Raw genomic sequence first — 17573 nt, 5'->3', positions numbered from 1 at the left:
CTGTAAAAAATCAATAAAATATATTAAAAAAAAAAAAAAAAGAAAAGAAAAGAAATCTGGGTGCTCATTCATGGTAATGTAGAGCCAGTGCCAATGGAATTGGTATCTTCATGGGTTTGGGAATGTGGGTATTTTCCCTCATCTTCTCTTGAGAGGCAACAGAATGATGGTCAGTTACTAGTTAGAAAGACAATAACATTTTTGCTTACTGCTAAAATGGTCCACCCTGATTTGTCAAAAACAAATAGCCAAAACAAAACAAAAAACACCAAACACGCACACACACACACACGCATGCGCGTGCGCACACACACACACACACACACACACACGCGCGCGCGCGCAAAAAGCAAACAAAAAAACAACCCTGGGGATATAAGAAAAAAATCCTGCCTAAATTATTTCTCTAGGGAAGGGGTGGGGGGAGGATAGCAGTGAAACAGACCTACTCAATTCTACCTGGTGTCAACTGGGAAGATGCTCCTGCACCCCCACCCAACACACACACACACACACACCTCCCCACCCCCTCCCCCCTGCAGAAGACAGACCAACTCTGAAATGTACTTGGTTGCTCTGACCTGGGCATGGCTTCTGGCAAATAATTACCCAAACAAAGCAAAATCCTCCATTCAGTTGGGCCACTGGAACTTCATCTGTCTCTCACTTGGAAGGTTTTACTTTTGAAAGCTCTACTAAGCCAAAGGCCCTTCTTTTTCCCAATTAAATCGACCAGGGGGAAAAAAGTGACATAAACTGGGCTCTGTAGTTGTAATTATATCATTTCTTACACTCTTCATTCTTACGCCATAATTTCACAGAACAGAACCTCCACTTCTTTTAGTTGGAACTAAATCCAAAGCCAGGACATTTTAGGGAATAACCTTGCCAGATGTGTAGCTCCACAACATTCCCTTACCATCCAGGTCATTGAATTTCCAGAAAAGGCAACCAGCCATCACTTGGTCAGGCCTCTGGAATTTTCCATCTTTGGCTAAAGAAAAATAAACACAGTAATAGTCCTGTCCCATGGAGAACACTTTTTGAGCAAACACTGAGGAGAAGAAAGAGAAGGAAAAGGTGAGAAAAAGATGAGAAGGGGGGAATGGAAATGTATCCACAATGGAATGAGCATGGCGGAAGGGAAAGCAAAGGGGCTGGCTATGGGAGAGCTTATGGCAGTGGAGTTGGACCAGGGCGCCAGTTTTACAGATTATCTTGGAAGGTGAGTGACAGTGCAGAGAGGTGAACAGTAAGAGCATCAGTTGAGGAAAATCAGAATGAGGGGATAACAGTAGGGGACAGAAGGTGGAAAGGGGGAAAAAGCAACTTGGTAGGGAGAGGATATAGTAAGAGGAAGCCAGTCCCAGTGAGGGCTACTCTCACAGGAAATCGCAAGGGCTCAGAGGGACACCCTTCAATGCTCCCTTTCCTGTCTAGCAGGGTTTGCTGCCTTGAGAAATATGGGTCTGGTAACAGTTGTGAGCTGTATCCCCCTTCTACCTGAGGATAAAGGAAGTGAGGGTAGGCCAACCTGGCACATGAGTCCCCCCACCCTAGAATCCTCAAAAGAAATCTGGCCTTTACAGGTTTCTGGTGGTCACAAGTCTCTGTCCATCTAAATTGGAGAACTGGGTTCCTACTATCATAATCAGTGGGGAAATGCATACAAGTATTCACTATGTTCCTTAACTCATTGTCTTAGGGTCTTGAATTATGCAAGTTTACAGCGTGCAACTTGGGACACTCGCTGCTTGGGACACTCTTCAAAACAAGAGGCGGTTGTTGCAAGGTAGTGTTATTTTACTTGCAGCAAGGAGAAGAGACAAGAATTCTTACCTAAAGCTCTGCCTCCCTGAAGGAAAGCTTAGCCATTGCTTATATATGCTATTTGGTCAATTACATGTTGATTTCTTCTTTGCAATTGGCTACTTTCATCCCTTTGTATTCCTGTCAGCTCATCTGTTCACAACTGCATCTACAAAATACTATGCTATGCTATATTTTAACATTTAGCAAGAAATAACATTTAGAAATGCCCAGACCTTGAGACCCTTGTCCTATCTAACAGTTCCATTTACCTAGTACAGTTTCTAAAGGGTTGATTTCTTCCTGTCTGAATCTAAAAATATACTGCTACCCTCATTAAATATTGTTAATATTTTAATATTTGGTCTTTTGATCTATTACAATGGGGGGGAGCTCTTCCTTCCATCTTAACATTTTTTATCTTTTAGTTTCCTCAAATTAAGTCCTTGTCTTGCCTTCCCTTCCCCGACCCCCTCTGCAATCTTGCCCTAAGTGGCTTTAATCCATTAAAAAGAAATCAGTGGAAATAGATTCTCTGCTTCTTTTCAATTCAAGCAACAGTTCTAAAAGCATTTCCCTTGGGATTTGAGCATGAACCGAAGAGTATCTTTCTTTTTCTTCAGCTAAGGCTCTCTCCCACAGCTCAGCATGCCTTTCTCTCCCTTTAGCTCCCTCTCTAACAACACACTTGCTTTCTATTTCTAGTTCTTTCTAGTATACACCACAGCCCCAGATGTTCAAGTTCTAAGTCATCAAATCTGTCACAAAGCTCACTGATTGAATGCATTGATTATAGCGCGCCCCCCGCCCCATAAGCCATGAAGGTCAGATGAGAGCCAGTAACAAAGCAAAAATCCCCTTGCCCTGACCAGGTAGCTCAGTTGGTTGAAGCATCATCCCTATCCATCAAGGTTGCTGGTTCAATCCCTGGTCAGGGCACATCAACCAATGAATGCAAAAATAAATAGAACAACAAATCCATGTTTCTCTCTCTCTCTCTCTCTCTCTCTCTCTCTCTCTCTCTCTCAATAAAAAATTAAAAAGCAAAAATCTCCAACAGAAAAGCAGTAAATCAGTAAAAGAATATGAAATAAAATATAATAACCAGGTTGAAGGGAAAGAGCCTTAATTTGAAGAAAATGAACACCAATTTCTAAAGAAGATTTAAATAGAACTACAGTTAATAAATACCCTTTCATGTTTTGGAAATAGTAGAGATTAGTAGTATATAAATACATTAGAAAAAATTTAAGATAATTATAGTGAAAACATCTGAATTTTTTGACTTATAAAGAGAATTGAAACTGTTTTCCTATTGAGGTAGAAAAAAAGGGATAATGGAATAGGCGAAAGTGAGCGGTTAATGTATATTTTATACATATTTTGAAATAAAATCTGGGGGTTTCCTAACTTTTTACATAACAATTTTCAGTCCATCACAGCCAAGTCAGTTATCCAAGGGTCTAAAAAAAAAGGAAAGAAAAGCTAGGCTAGGCCTCTGAGAAATATAGCCATGGCCAATTAGAATTGATGTAAAAAATAGAAAATGCAATCCACATCTGATAGAGTACTTCTTCGAGGCAATAAGGCTCTCTGCCATCAGCTCATCATGGATATTTTACTAACCAGCATAAGAAGGGCTGGTGCTAATGCGATCAGCCAGGAAGCTTTTGTGGTGCCTGTCTCTAAAATGGCAGTGACTGGATTTGGCGAAGAGAGGAAGTTTCAATTTCTATCTCAGTTGAAATCATGAAGCCGGAAGGACTATGAGATTTTCCAGTCCTCTCTGCTTCTCTAATCATGTGTTTTAGAAACCCATTTCTGAGAAAGGGTCCTACAGTTACGTTGGGAATGCAAGAGGGCCAAGTATAGTCTAACTTGACCTTCAGGATGGTTGAAGTGCCTCTCACATGGGACATATGAGCGTTGTCTTAGGGCTTATCAGCCAAAGAATTATTCTGTGATGTGAAACCATCCCTTTCTTTTACACACACACACACACACACACACACACACACCCCTCTTTACTCTGTTCTTTAACTGAGGCTGGAAAATTCCATAAGCCTAACCTGGCTAAGTGCCTGCTAAGTGTCTGGCCAGCTTGTATCCTGAAACACCTCAAGTCTGAAAGCAGTGCCCACTTACAAGAACTCCAGACTGAGGGAGTTTTGTGTGGGATAAAAATTTTTAATTATGAAGAATTTAAAAAAAACCATCCAAATTGAAACTGCAGATTGCAAACCTATATTGCTTTCTTTCAGCCAAAATTCTCAAAAGTGATTATTCACCCTTGTTATTCTGTGAAGGCTTCTGCACCTGGCTAAGTTTGCCAGTCTATTGGATCCCCATCCCTCTGCCACCATGTCAGTATTCACATTTGGAACCCACCTGATCCCAGGATTCCACCATTTCTCAACCTACAGCAATGCCTGCAGAGTAGGCAGAATAATGGTTTCCCAAAGATATCCACATCTTAATCCCTGGAATCTGTGACTATGTTATATTACATGGCAAAGGGAGCTTGGCAGATATAACTGAGTTAAGAAGTTTGAGATGGGGAGATTATCCAGGATTATCCAGATGGGACCAATGTAATCATAAGGGTCCTTCCAAGTGAGGGAGAGGAAGAAGAGTCAGAACCAGAGAAGGAGATGTGATGGCGGTGGCAGTGTCAGTATGATGCGATGTGAAGAGGACTGGACCAGCCACTGCTGGCTTGAAGGTAGAGGAAGGGACTATGAGCCAGGGAGTGCAGGCAGCCTCTGGAAGCTGGAAAAGGCAAGGGAACAGATTCTCCCCAGAGCTTGTGGAGGGAGTGAGGCCTGCGGACATCTTGGTGTTAGCCCAGTGAAACCCACTTCGGACTTCTGATCTCCAGCACTGTGAGATAATAAAGTTGGGTTGTTTTGAAACACTAAGTTTGTGGCAATTTGTTACAGCAGTCACAGGATACTAATGGGCCATGCACCTAGTCCAGTGGTCGGCAAACTGCGGCTCGCAAGCCACATGCGGCTCTTTGGCCCCTTGAGTGTGGCTCTTCCACAAAATACCGACTGCTGCGCATGGGCCACGAAGTTTCAATCGCACTGTACGTGCGCGCCCGCACGTGGTATTTTGTGGAAGAGCCACACTTAAGGGGCCAAAGAGCCGCATGTGGCTTGCGAGCCACAGTTTGCCGACCACTGACCTACTCCAACCCTCAGCAGTGCCACTGGCTAGAACTCATCACCTCGGACAATTTGCCTCCTCTGAGTTCTCTAAGCAGATACCTCTTCAGTCCACCATCCCACCACGCTGACCTCAAGCAATTATAAGGTTATAGGACAGGACAGCTCTCTTCAAGACCAGCAACAAGAACAGACCACACTCCTAGAAGAACTGGGCAACTGGCTGGAAAACCAAAGCACAGGGTTAGATACAGGGTAGGGGCTCAAGATAAGGACACAGTGACTGGGATGGTGACACAAGGGGACAAAGAAGATAAAACCCAGTGACTGGAAATGGATTTTTAAAGACAGAGCAGAACCAGCGGCCTATAGGACTTGAGGCCCAGAGGCTGGGCTCTGAATGTGAGAGCCCTCTGATGTCCTCTGCATAGTCCCAGGCTGGTCTCTGGACCTGGTGCAATGCTGAGCCAGCTCTGGACATCAGAGTAGCTCCCGCTATGTGCAGAGATAGGAGGGAAGGAGGCAGGGAGACGGAGCTAGGCTTCAATTATAAAACTGAAGCAAGCATCTTATGGAGTTCTCCTCTGGCTCTTCCGGTGAGAATTCTGCCAGACCATTTTGTTTGAAAGGGGCAGACAGAGGCCAAGTTCCTCTGAAAGCAGTCATGTTGGTCACTAGTGAAGAAGCAATTATCCCTCAGGGGGGCAGGTTAGCAGAGAGCATTCTTTGCCCCACAAGCAATAGAGCATGATGTAAACACTTTGCTGGGCAGAAGGCGCCCTATTGGCCCCTGTGAGCTTTTAAATAACGATTTTGTTCAATTTTTGCAATAGCTGATTCAGAGCCCTAGTGAACTTGTTATTTCTTGGTGGTAAATTAGGCACCTTGGAAGGTGGTATTCCCTCCTGCAGGTCTCTGGGAAACCATTTAATGCCGCAAAGCATTAGGAACTTGGTAACCTATGAAAATAAATTGGTTATGCCAACAGCACTTTTCCCCTTCCACCACGAACACTGACAACAGGTCCTGTAAGGCATAAAGCTGGCAGTTTCTCAAGTGGGAAAACTAAACTAACATAAAAGGCATGGAGAGAAATATATATGTTGTTATTTTTGGACAGCACTAACCCACTTGAAAAAAATCATAAAAACAATTCCATGAATATGATCCCAGGGACCTCTGCAGGGCCAATGTCTGTAGCCTTTTTTCCATACAGTTATTCAAATAGCAAAGAAAGGAAGAACGCCAATTGCAAACAGTTCTCAAAATCCTCAGGCTTATTTTGGCAAGGAAAAATCTATACTGATCATACCCACATTTCTCACTAACAACCCCACCCCTCCTTTTTTTTTTTTGCCTCACCTCCTACTTTCCCACTAAAAGACCTAAGCTTGTTCAGAAATAAATACTATTTCCCAATAGAAAGAGATAATCACAAAAGCCACATAAAAAAAGCTTCCTCCACCTGACTTACTGTGGAATCAGGAGTTAGTACTACTTTACCTAATTACTCCAAAGGAACCAAGACACCTGGAGTACATTACCTGTTCTGGCATTTAGTAAATATGGATGACCTACAGCCTGCCTCACTTGAAACCATGCCTCTGTTTCCCCACTTAGAGAAGAGAGGTGACAATAATGCGGTATGTTTTTAATAATTGTGACCTGTAAGAACATGCAAGACCACAAACATAACAGCATTTTTAACTCTTCCTAAGTTGGGGGCTATAAAAATACAAGCTCTTGTCATCATCTTAAAAACATTTCTGCTTGCTGATGTGGCTCAGTAGTTGAGCATAGGCCCATGAACCAGGAGGTCACTGGTTCGATTCCTGGTCAGGACAAATACCTAGGTTTCAGGCTTGATCCCCAGTGGCAGGGCATGCAGGAGGCAGCTGATCGATGATGTTTCTCTCTCAGTGATGTTTCTATCTCTCCCTCTCCTTTGCTCTCTCTCTAAAAATCAATAAAAACATATTTAAAGGAAAAAAAACATTTCCCCAGTCTCCTGACACATTTCACTGAAACCCTTCAAATAAAGATGCTCTGTTCCAGGGACTTGGAAGAACACTTTACTTCTTAGTTAAATCTCACCCAGTAAAATGTTTCAGTCATTAGGGAAAGCAACATGATGGGAAAGCTCAAGTACCAGAATATCTTCAAACATTACACAGCAGCTTGAAACATATACAATCTGACATAAGCTGTCAGGAAAGACAAAAATACAGCTTCCTGTGAGCAATAAACTCAATGGGTAATAAAAATAAGGTGGAGAAGAATTGCAGGAAATCATTATTAGCAAATTTAGGCGTGATCGTGTGAGGTTGTACACAGAGACAATAGGTAAACTACATGTCACTGGAACAGCCGGCGTACTTTCTGCGTTTACTGACTATGCTGGAAACGTGTCCACACTATTCCTAAGAGAACTTATCCTGCTACCACAAAAACAGAATAGCCAAATATAAAAGTACATTGATTTCTTAGGAGGCCTTTAAGCTTTCAAATGTTTCCACTAAAAATACATATTTCCAAAATAGAGCTTTAAAAAGGCATTTGAATTGCAATATTCACTTGATTTTTGAAAGTGAAGATGAATGAGTGAAAGAGAAGTTAATAAAGTTCTGAGAGGGAAAGGAAAGAGCATTGAAGTTCCATTTTCCCATACAGAGCCTAACTCTCTTTTAGCCACCCTCTGCTTAAACCACACTGAATAGACTGTCATAAAGGTGACTGCTTCTGCCAGTGGTCACTCACACAAGTTCCCCAGACTGGAGGACCTTCTCCCTGGGCACAGGACTGAGTAGTTCTCCCTACTAGAGAAGCAGCCTTCCCACATCAGACTAGTCTAAATGCAAGAACTGCCCAAGACTCAGAGCCCTAGTCACATCCCCTGAGTTCTTCAATATGACCGAGTCTGACAGGAAATGGTTATTACCAAGAACATAACGGAGATGGAGGGGTCTGCCAGCTTCTTTTTCCAGGAAAAGTATGATTCCTGGCTCAGACATGTAGCTCACCCTTTTGGGCATGATTTGGAGCAAGGAAATAAAATTTAAAAGCAAGGATACCTGTTTCCCTTCTGCCAGCTTACTTTTGTCTGTTGGCTTATAACACACAAAATACTTCTCTTGCCCCCAACTAAGCCTGGGAATAATAATGAGAGCCAACAGTCATTCAGTGCTTTCCATGTGTCAAGCCCTGTTCCAAGTGCTTCACATGCAACGACTCCCACAAGAGAGTTACCAAGGTACAGGAATATAACTGGCCCCAGGTCACAAGCCAGTAAGTACATAAGCTGAATTTGAACCTGGGCTGTGTACTTCCAGAACCCACTCCGAACCACTCTGCTCTGACAAGCACAAGCTTCCAGGCAAATTCCAGCCAAATAAGACTGTCCCTTTGCCCAGCTTACTTCTCTGGGAGTCTCCTGGGTGGGGACCTGCAAGAAACAACAAGGCATCTGGCTTTGGGTTGATACAAACTGGAGGCCAATGTTACCCAGGAACCCCTCCCTCTGCACTCCCGACAAACGCTAAAGGAAAACAAGAGATAAATCCCAAAGAAATATGTATCATAAAATTACTGTTAGCATTTACAGAAAAAAAGAACCTGCTCTAGCTACTTTTCCCTCCTGTGGTTTCTGGCCTTACCTTCTGGTTTTGTTTTGTTTGTTTGTTTTTAACTAAAAAATTTTCAATATGCCTTACTGACAATACTATATCTCAGAAGAAAGCAAAACCAGGTACGTGAACAAATGAATCCCCTTAATTCCAATAAACTCCTGGGGATTTGGGAAGGTAGTAAATAAGCACTTTGTACAGTCCACAGAGGTCAAGTAAAGAAATGCCAAGGTGACTTACACGCGTACATTATATGTGAATTTCTCAGAATGTTAGACCTACCATTTACTTCCCCCATTCTCATTTTTTTATTCTTTTTTAAAATATATGTTTTAATTTATTTCAGAGATGAAGGGAAAGGGAGAGATAGAAACATCAGTGATGAAAGAGAATCATTGGCAGCTGCCTCCTGCATGCCCCCTACAGGGGATTGAGCCCTCAACCCCAGCATGTGCCCAGACCAGAATCCAACTGTGACCTCCTGGTTCATAGGTCGATGCTCAATCACCAAGTCACACTGGCTGGGCCCATTCCCCCTTTAAAAAGTATATTTTATTTATTTTTCAAAGAGGAAGGGAGAGGGATAGAGTTAGAAACATTGAGAGAGAAACATCACCTGCCTCCTGCACACCCCCTACTGTGGGATCGAACCCCCAACCAAGGTACATGCCCTTGACCAGAGTAGAACCTGGTACCTTTCAGTCCAAGGGCAGATGCTCTGTCTACTTAGCCAAAGCAGTTAGGGCCCATTCCCATTTTTAAAAAGGTCACTGTAGTCAAATAAATGTGGGAAATGCCATAGAGATTAACACTGTTCCTTAGCAAAGGCCTACTGAACACAGAAAAGACCAAAAAACATTAAGGATCACAATAAAAGAGCTTGAGGCAGAGATGTTGTAACAAAGTAGAAGGCAGAACCACTAGCCTCCTGCTGTGCTTCTAACTCCTCTGTTCTTTGCATGCACCTAATCTCCCTTCTTAGCCTGTGAGTCCCTTGAGCTCAGGAAACATCCTATTCAGCTTTTTCAGGTACCTGGGGGAACAGACTAGTCAGCCCCTCATCAACATTGCTCAAACCCTGTTAGTGGAGCTGCCCCAGGAGTGTGACCTAATTTACCATCACTGATCTAACTGGAAATATGGGGCTGGCCTCCACACCCTGCCTGCCTTCCATTTCCCTAACCACCCGTTTTGGTGCAAACCTCTTCACTCAGCTAATCTCACAGTCTCATCTCTGTCCTCAGCCCTGGCTCTTCTTCCCCTTCCTGATCCCACTTGGAACACTTCTCTGCCCTCATGAACCTTGGTCTTTGGCCAAACACATCGCTACACCGCTCAGCCTGGAATGTTCTCTCCACCACCTTGCTTAGATGAAACCTGGCTTTGTGCTGACAACACTCTCAAGTTGAGGTGGCTCACTTTCTTTTCCCTTCCCCTAGCACCAAACATGCTTTTCCTCCAGTTCACCAAAGCTGAGAAACCTCAAAGTCATCTTGACTCCACCTCCTCCCTTACCTCTCTCTTCCTCCCACTTCTTCCTCCTCCCTCTTACTCCCCCTTCAAGAGTTACCAAATCCTGTTGATTTTATCACTGAAATACCTCTTACACTTTTCCCCTTATCTCCATTCTCACTACCTCAGTTAAAGCCTTTGTTATATCTGTCTCTGGAACTACATATTTTAACTAGTTACCTGGCCTCCAGACACCTAACATCCGGTCCATCTTACATATTTTTGCCAGTACATTTTCCACTGAGTACCTACTGCATTCCAGGCAGGGGGTGGAGGGGAGTGAGGCACTGGGAACAGAGATGGATACACAGTTTCTGACTTCATGACTCATATCTAGAATGCGTGGGAAATATTTTCCCCTTCCCCCCTTCCAGAATACATTTCTCCCCCTCCAGATCTCTCTTTTTTTAACCTTTATGCTTTACTTATATATCAGACACTTTCCATACACTAATCCTCACAAGAACTCCATAGGTTTGTACTATATATCCCCATTTCACAGATGAGAAAAATGAGATCTGGTTATTTGCTTCAGTTCACAATGCAAGCAGGTTATAGGTCATATTCAAACCCAGGTCTGACTCTTGGGCCTGTACTCTTTCTCCCACATTTTAAGTTGGAAACTGAGACCTTGGAAAAGAACCCAAACAGGCTGACCAGGATGGTGAAGAATCCTGAAACCAAGTAATGTGCAGAATAAAGGAAATAAATGAAGGCTCTTTTTTTTTAAATATATTTTATTCATTTTTTACAGAGAGGAAGGGAGAGAGATAGAGAGTTAGAAACATTGATCAGCTGCCTCCTGCACATCTCCCACTGGGGATGTGCCCGCAACCCAGATACATGCCCTTGACCGTAATCGAACCTGGGACCTTTCAGTCCGCAAGCCGACGCTCTATCCACTGAACCAAACCGGTTTCAGCTGAAGGCTCTTTTTAAAGAGTAAATTTAGAAATGACATGGTGGCCTTGGCCAATTTTTCTCAGTGGTTAGAGCGTTGGCCTGCTGACCAGCGGGTCTTCAGTTCAAGTCTCAGCCAAGGGCATGTACCTCCGTTGTAGGTTCAATCCCCGGCCCTGGAAGGCCCCAGGCCCCGGTTGGCCCCAAATGGGACAGCCATTTGATGTGTGTCTCTCTCTCCCCCTCTCTCCCTCCCTCCCACTCTCTCTAAAAAAAAAAAAATCAATGGAAAAAAATATCCTTGGGTGAGGTTTAAAAAATAAATAAATAAATATGACACGGTGGCTGCCTCCAAATATTTAAAGGGTTGTCATGTAAAAGAGGAAGCAAACATATTCTGCATAGCTGCAAACAACAGAGCTAGGCCTAGCCCGTGATGGAACTTCAGAGTAAGTTCCAGCTCAAGAACCTTTTCTAACATAACCCTCTAAAAGGCAAGAGTATTTAAGGAGAAGCCAAACAATAATTCTGTCAGGGATGCACATAAGGGACATTCCTGCCTTGAGTGGGCAATGGGCCACAACACCATTTCTGTGCACATCAGACTCACCAGTTTTTAAAAACACAGATGCCTGGTCCCACCCCAAACCAAACAGAATCGTGGGGGGTGGAGACCGTTTTTTGCAAGAATGACAAACAAGGAAATAAGTCTGTAAGAAGATTCAAACCCTCAAAATGAGAAACACAAATGGCTAATCAACATACAAAAAACTGTTCAACTTCAAGAGTTCTCAAAGAAATGCAAATTAGAACTGTGATGTACCACTTATCTCCTATCAGATTACACAGGTTAAAAAATATTGATAACCAGTGTTGGCATGGGAGAGGGGAAATGAACACATATATTCTGTTGGTGAAAAGAGTAAATAGCAACAACTTTCTGCAGAGCAATTTAAGAGTGTGTTTAGAGGAATTTTTAACACTAAAAAATTGTCTAATGTCTGCACAAGCAATTCCAATGCTAGAAGTTTATTTGAAAGGGACAATCTAACAAGTTTGACAATGCCTACTCAAAGATGTTCATTCAATTCATGTTTATACCAGTGCTGTCCAAAGGAACTTTCTATAATGATGGGAATGTTCTCTGTCTGCCATCCTATGTAGTGGCCACTAGCCACATGCATGTGGCAACTGAGCACTTGAACGGTGGCAAGTACAATTTAGGAGTGAATTTTTATTTTTTAAATTAATTTAAATTTAAATGTGGCTAGTAGTTACTGTACTAGACAGCTCAGGTTTATAACCCCACAAAATTAGAAATTACCAAAATATCAAACAGTAAAGGATGATTACCTACTGTACACACATAGTGGAAGTTTGGCAGTCATTGGTGTGAAGAAATATTCAGAAGATATTGGTAAGTGAAAAAAAAGTATTTTAAAGTTTATATAATATACTTATTCAATCCATTTTTTCCTACACACAGGGGAGACAGACATGTATACATATGTTAGAATATTGAGTTCCCTGAGTGATGAGATTCTGATGGTTATTCTTTTCCAGTTTTCTAACTCTTCTATAACACACATGCATTATGTAATGAAACAATAAACGTTTCAAAAAGAAGGCTTACTGAATATTAGAATAGGAAAAGAATCAATCTGGAGAATTTAACATGTTCATCTTAAAAAACAAATTCTAACACTTGGTGCTTCAAAGAGGGTTGAGTGAGGAGGCCTCTCTGGTTTCACAGTAAACTCAGCCCTGGGCTTTTGGAAAGACCCTCCAGGAGTGACTTGCCTCAGGCTCTCCTAACCTGGAAAAGCCCACATGCGTGGTGAGGAGCCATATTTAGGAGCCAACAGTGAGGTTAACTTTCCTGACTCTCAGTTCATTCAGATCCTGGCTAAGTCTCTGAATTGGAAACGCGTGGCCAAGAAGCCCAATGAAACTGGCTTTATTCCCCATTGTCAGTTCTTTTGTCCTATATTAAGTACTTTCAGCAAATTCCCCCGGGGATGATGGAGCAGAGGAGCTCCCCAAGTCCTCTTCAGGCCTTCCCTAAATTCCAACTTAACAAACATTGCATGCAAAGGTAGTGTGTGCCTGGTGGGGGGAGTCAGCAGCTGCAGAATCTTTTCAGCCATTCTCAGCTTTGGGGGAGCTTTTCTCTACTGGAGTTATTATATGAAATCGGGCTGATGCTAGCCAGGAGATACTGCACGCATTACCCTTGCCTCAAGGGGCTACAACCGTAATATCTAGCAACTCTTTCCTGATCCTCTGGCACACAAAGAATTGAGGGTAAATTCAGCAGCAGCAAGCAAACAGTATTTAAACACCCAGTAGGTAACTTTCCCAGGCACAATGACTCCTCTTAAGGAGCCAGAATACAACAGGTTTATCAAATGCCTTTGTTCCCCCAGATACAAATAGCTATATCCTGAATTATAACAAAAACAGCATTAAAAAGTCTGCATTGAAAACATGTATATATGTAAACACTTCTCAGTTAATCACATACATTCTCAAGTTATAATATTCTTCCCAAGCCTCCCTTGAGAAATCTCTGCCAATGTTCAATTCTGTAATTACCCATTTCCCTGGGTTAAAACTGGCCTTCATAAAAATGCTAAACTTACAGGAAAATGCAGCAACGAAACAGTGTCTCTCTGTGTATTTCATTATACAGCTAACAGATTCCTGAAAGTACTACTAACTGAATGAAGGTCTGAATACACGACTACATACTATATATAGCCCATGCCTTCTGAATTTTTCAAACAGTGAGCAAAACGGAATGATGTTAGCAATATACCTACAAGGGTATGATTGTAAAAAAATAAAATAAAAAACAAAACAAAAAACCCACCACCTAAACAGGAAGCACTGTATATTTGTTCAGCTTGGTGGGTTTTCAAAGTTCTAGTGAGAGATACACCAGAGGAAAGCTTCAACTGCTGTGAGAATGACTCCATACTGAAGTCCTAACAACAGGAGTGCCATGGGTTTACAGCAGCAAGTGTATGCCCAACTTCAGATATCCCTAATAAACACTTTAGGGCTTATATCGGAAAGGAATCAGAAGTTATGGAGACAGCTGTACCGTGGTGCACTGGCTCTCTGGCCACCGTGACTTTGCTAACTTTAGTTATCAGCTCTTTGTGTCAAAAAAGCAGGGGCCAAGAAAGAGAGCCATTTAGGAGAGTACACTCCATTTAAGACCATTTCCTTATTTCTTAACTGATTGAACTGCTTGAAAACAACATTCACTAAGTTACTATGAATAATCAAAAAGTGACTTGAATACATATTCTGGATGTTCTTTTGACAAACACATGCACACAGACAGATCCAACCCCGGTTGGAATTAATAAAAATAAATGGAGAAAAATTCATCCACATTCACTTATAATTATAGGGCATCAGGCATTATGTCTTGCACAATGATAGAGGTTCGATAGATTTGGTTGATTGAGGTTCCTAGAATCTGTTCTCCCCCGCCGCCCAAATCTCAATGTGGGTCACACACCAGAGTAGTAATAAATATCACTCCTGTGCCTTGCCTGGTAAAAATCTATGGCCTCTGTTCCAATAAGCTACACAGGCACTGTCTCCCAGAAGACTCTCCTCCCACTAACAGTTTTTCCAGCTTTGCCACAGAGTCAATGGTTAAGAAGGGGCAACTGCACCTGTGCTACACAAAATTCTTTTAAAAACCTGAGCAAGAATGCTAAGGTTAACTTTTTGCTGCTGAGGGTGGCAGGTCAAATGCTGGTCAAATCCCAGTGGAGATTTGCTGAGTCCCATTTATTCTCTTGAGACCATGTGTCCACTTCACAGGCTCCCTTCACGTGATGTGCTAAGCCGGCCACCCCTGCTCAAGCAAGGTTTTCTTTTCTTCCTGAATTTAGGAAAGCATTTCTTGTGCTAGACTGATTGAATCACTTGTTAACAATTACGGAAGAGAAAGCCCTGGTATAAATGCCCTACACACAGCTTGCCTTCCTCTCTTAACTGGCTGATGACAATCTAGGTTCTAATCTGACCCAACAGGACCTCATTCTAAAATCAGTGAGATATACAATAAGCCAAGTCCATTTAAAAAAACATTAAAGGTCTGGGTTTTGCTCTGCTAAACAGCAGGATTAAACTTCCAAGGGTTCAGCCAGATAGAGAGATTTCTTTAAAGTCACTTGGCTTTGCACAGTTGTAGCTATTAGGGATCAGATCATTATCTCAAAGGTACATATTTTACCTTTGATCCTCCTCCAGAACTCCCACTAATGTCAACTTTCTCCACTGTTGGGATCAGGCCCCTGGCCTCCCTTTAATGTTGGTTTTATCGCTGATTCTACAAGATCAACAGAAAAATTACAAGGAAAAGCTGTGAAGTTCCCTTTCGATGATAAGTTGTTTTAACAAAAAGAGCCCACTCTATGAAATTTAAACACAGCAGATGATACGCTGTAAGGTAGAGAGGATGGCGGGGAAATAGAACAGCAAACAAACAAACAAACAAAGCCAAAGTAACAAAAACGCTCGTTAACCAGTCCGATTGCTTATTGAGGGCTTGCACCCTAGTCCAGGAAATTAGCGACCAGTGTCTAGAAAACTGGAGGAGCAGCAAGTGCCCCTTAGCACCCATGATCTTTCTCCAGAGTCAGACAATCCGGATGAGGCTGAGGATGTGATGGGAGGTTCCCAGGGGGTCGGCGCGATTTCAAATCTCCATCCCCCCAGGCCTAAGCAGTGGGGCTCTCACCCCAGCTTCGCCACACCTGAACTGAAAAATTACAAGGAAAAGCTGTGAAGTTCCCCATCTTCCCCCAAACCCTCACAGCCCCCCATCTCCTGGGCCCCAGGGGACACCTCGCCCTGAAGCGGCCGACCCCACGCCCACCAGCTCTGGAACCCCGTTGTTCCCAATCCCCACCCTCCGCGGCTGCAGCGGCAGAAGCACCCCTTCAACACCCACCACCACCCTTTCTCCCCAGTAGCAGGAGGAAGTCGCTCTGCTTCCTCTGTTCTCATCGCCCGCCAGAGCTCGGACGCTCAGGGCGTTTTGGGTGGGGTTCTTTTTTTTTTTTTTTTGTATTCATGGTGTGTGTGCGTGTGTGTGTGTGTGTTCGCGCGCGAGCGCTAGTGTGTAAGTGCAAAACATTCAACGCATCCCTCTGCCTAGGCTGCCTCAGGTGACGGCAGGCGGGAATCGGGATCTCTTAGCGCCTGATTCCCGGTTCTTTGTGGCGGGGCTAGGACAGCGAGGGGTCCGCTCCCCAGCTCACACCCCGGGCCCGGACCCCGGTTCCGAGCCCCCGATAGCCCGCCAGAGTCCAACCGGGCGCACACCCTCGCCGCGCACGGCAGCCGCGGAGCTGTCAGCGGGCTCCCAGGACTCCGACCCTGGCCAGAGGCGGCCGGTGCGCAAACTTACAGAACCAGAGATGGGGAGCGCGGGAGCAGGAGGAGCCGCCCGGAGCGCCTTCTCGGTCCCAGCCCCCGCACGCGGGCAGCCACGCCGTCGCTCCGGCCCGAAGCGCGTCCCCCCAGACGCCCCGTGCCCCGGCCACTCACCAGCACCACGGAGCCGCGTACGGCCTCCGACACGCTCTGCCGAAGCTCAGCCGCCGTGCCGGGCTTGCTGAGCCGCTTGGTGAATTTGCGCACTTCGGCCATGGCCACGGGCGCAGGTCTCGGCGGGTGTGCTCAGTGCCCCGGGCCGGGCCGGCCGCAGCCGCTGCTGCTCCCTGTTTACCCGCGGGCCGGCCGGCCACATCGCAGCGCGGCGCCCGCCGCCCCTCCCTCCCTCCCCCGGCTCCTCCCCCGTCCCCTCCTTCCCTCCCGCGCTCGCTCGCCATCCAGCCCCAAGGCAGCGGCGGCCACTCCCTCCCCTAGAGAAATCAAGCCCTGCGCGCGACCTGCTCAAGGAGGAGGGCGTGTCTGGGAGAAAGGGTGTGTGGATGGAGGGGGGGGAAGACCTGGGGGGGGGGCGAGGTCACGAGGGAAGAGGGGGGAAGTGGCAACCGCTCGGGCTCCGCCCGCAGACGCTGTTGCTGGTGCAGCCGCATCCGGGAGGGAAGGTCTGGCTGCTGCTTTTTTTGCGTGTGTGCTGGTGGTATTGGGGCGGGGGGGAGGGTGGAGAAGGTCTCCTAGTGTGGGGCGTGCGCTACCCCAGAGTTCCTTTGCCGCCCCAGAGGCTGCAGTGCCCGAGAAGGGCTGTGGACCTTTGCGTCCTCCCCACCCGGCAAGCTCCCGGGCGCAGGCGGCCTCGATTTCGAAAACAACGTGGAGCTGCCGCCTATTGTGTGCTCCGCCAGGGAGGGGTCGCACTCCTGTGGAAGAAGGGAGAGTGGTTTTCTGGCCCGAGTGGCTAGCCTGGATCCTCACCCCTCCCACGACGTATTTCTTAATTGATCCTCCTTCACGGAGGCCACCTCCTTAGAGAGCGGTGAGAACTGGAAACTTGCTGTGGCAGACCCCACCAACACCACCACCAGGGCTGGAGAGGTGGTGGTGAAGACTGAGCCTAAGGCAGGTTGTCTAGTTCAGCAGTAACTGC

At 45.0% G+C, this 17573-nt stretch overlaps 1 protein-coding gene across 1 annotated transcript in view; it reads right to left on the bottom strand.

Annotated features, from left to right (window-relative positions):
- DOCK11 (dedicator of cytokinesis 11) overlaps positions 1–16813 on the bottom strand; it is a 192502-nt gene extending 175689 nt beyond the window's left edge. The window contains exon 1 of the mRNA XM_081081274.1: positions 16589–16813. Coding sequence (XP_080937400.1) covers positions 16589–16690 — 102 coding nt within the window. The 5' untranslated portion in view covers positions 16691–16813. The remainder of the gene's footprint in view (positions 1–16588) is intronic.
- Positions 16814–17573: the final 760 nt, after the last annotated feature.

This window comes from Myotis nattereri (genome assembly GCF_964212035.1).
Source record: "Myotis nattereri genome assembly, chromosome: X".
Classification (NCBI taxonomy): domain Eukaryota; kingdom Metazoa; phylum Chordata; class Mammalia; order Chiroptera; family Vespertilionidae; genus Myotis; species Myotis nattereri.
Note: the sequence above shows the minus strand (reverse complement) of the source record. Positions and strands in the feature narration are given on the sequence as shown.